The sequence below is a fragment of the Penaeus monodon genome, chromosome 29 (assembly GCF_015228065.2).
Source record: "Penaeus monodon isolate SGIC_2016 chromosome 29, NSTDA_Pmon_1, whole genome shotgun sequence".
NCBI classification, from domain to species: domain Eukaryota; kingdom Metazoa; phylum Arthropoda; class Malacostraca; order Decapoda; family Penaeidae; genus Penaeus; species Penaeus monodon.
The window spans coordinates 25,979,301-25,980,164 of record NC_051414.1 but is presented as its reverse complement, the minus strand read 5'-3'; the positions used below and the strand labels follow the sequence as shown (position 1 = coordinate 25,980,164).

Here is an 864-nt window from a genome sequence, read left to right as displayed (position 1 = left end):
GTAGAGTGTAATAAGTTGAATATTGAAAATATTCAACTTATTACATAATAGATGTTCTGACTTATTTTACCTTATTGTATTAACTATAGTAATCACATATCATATAGAAGATGTTTTAAAAATATTTACCAACTACATTTAACTATTCCTCATCACCTTGACCATAATTATATAACATTACAATAACAAAATAATGTATACAAAGATAGCTTTCACAAAATTAATCACCACCAAAAGTTTTCATACCTCCATCTGGATCTCATCCCACAGCTGTGTGTCAGAGACATTAAGTCCATAGTCTACAGAAGTGATGTGCATGGAATGTGCCATGTAGTTACTGAGGGCCTGGCCTAGTATATGCTGCTTTTTGTAAACAAGGGTGGTTCCTGCAAGTTCTGTTACAACCATCAACAGCAGCAAGGACAAACACTGTAAAACAGGTTTTAATTAATCATACTGATAAAGACTTCAGTAGAATAATATGATATATATTTCTTAATCTGTCACATGGAAAAAAAATCACAATAAAAATTTGACTCAAAAAAGTAAAGACTCCCCCCTCCAAAATAAATAGCTGTGTCTCTTACTGTTTTAAATGCTTTGGGTTTTGGGGCCAAAGTTGCAATAGCTCCTGCAGTGCTTGTGGCAGTTATTCCAACTCCCAGAACCATGATGATTCCCACTGCAATCCATAGCCAACCAGGCAGCCATGGGGACAAATAGGCTACATATGCTGTCAGTAAACTCCCACCAGTATAGCCAACTGCTATACCAGTGCCCTGCAAGGAGGTTAATCTAAGTTGAAGAGTTAAGTATTACTCGTCCACATATTGAATAAAAGACCTATATTTCAGGGTAGTAACT

At 35.5% G+C, this 864-nt stretch overlaps 1 protein-coding gene across 1 annotated transcript in view; it reads right to left on the bottom strand.

The window, feature by feature from the left end:
- LOC119592080 (tetraspanin-4-like) overlaps nucleotides 1–864 on the bottom strand; it is a 5,623-nt gene that overhangs the window by 2,914 nt on the left and 1,845 nt on the right. Inside the window, exons 2-3 of the mRNA XM_037940895.1 lie at nucleotides 588–779; nucleotides 247–429 (exon numbers count right to left, since the gene is read on the bottom strand). Of these exons, the coding sequence (XP_037796823.1) occupies nucleotides 247–429; nucleotides 588–779 (375 nt within the window). The remainder of the gene's footprint in view (nucleotides 1–246; nucleotides 430–587; nucleotides 780–864) is intronic.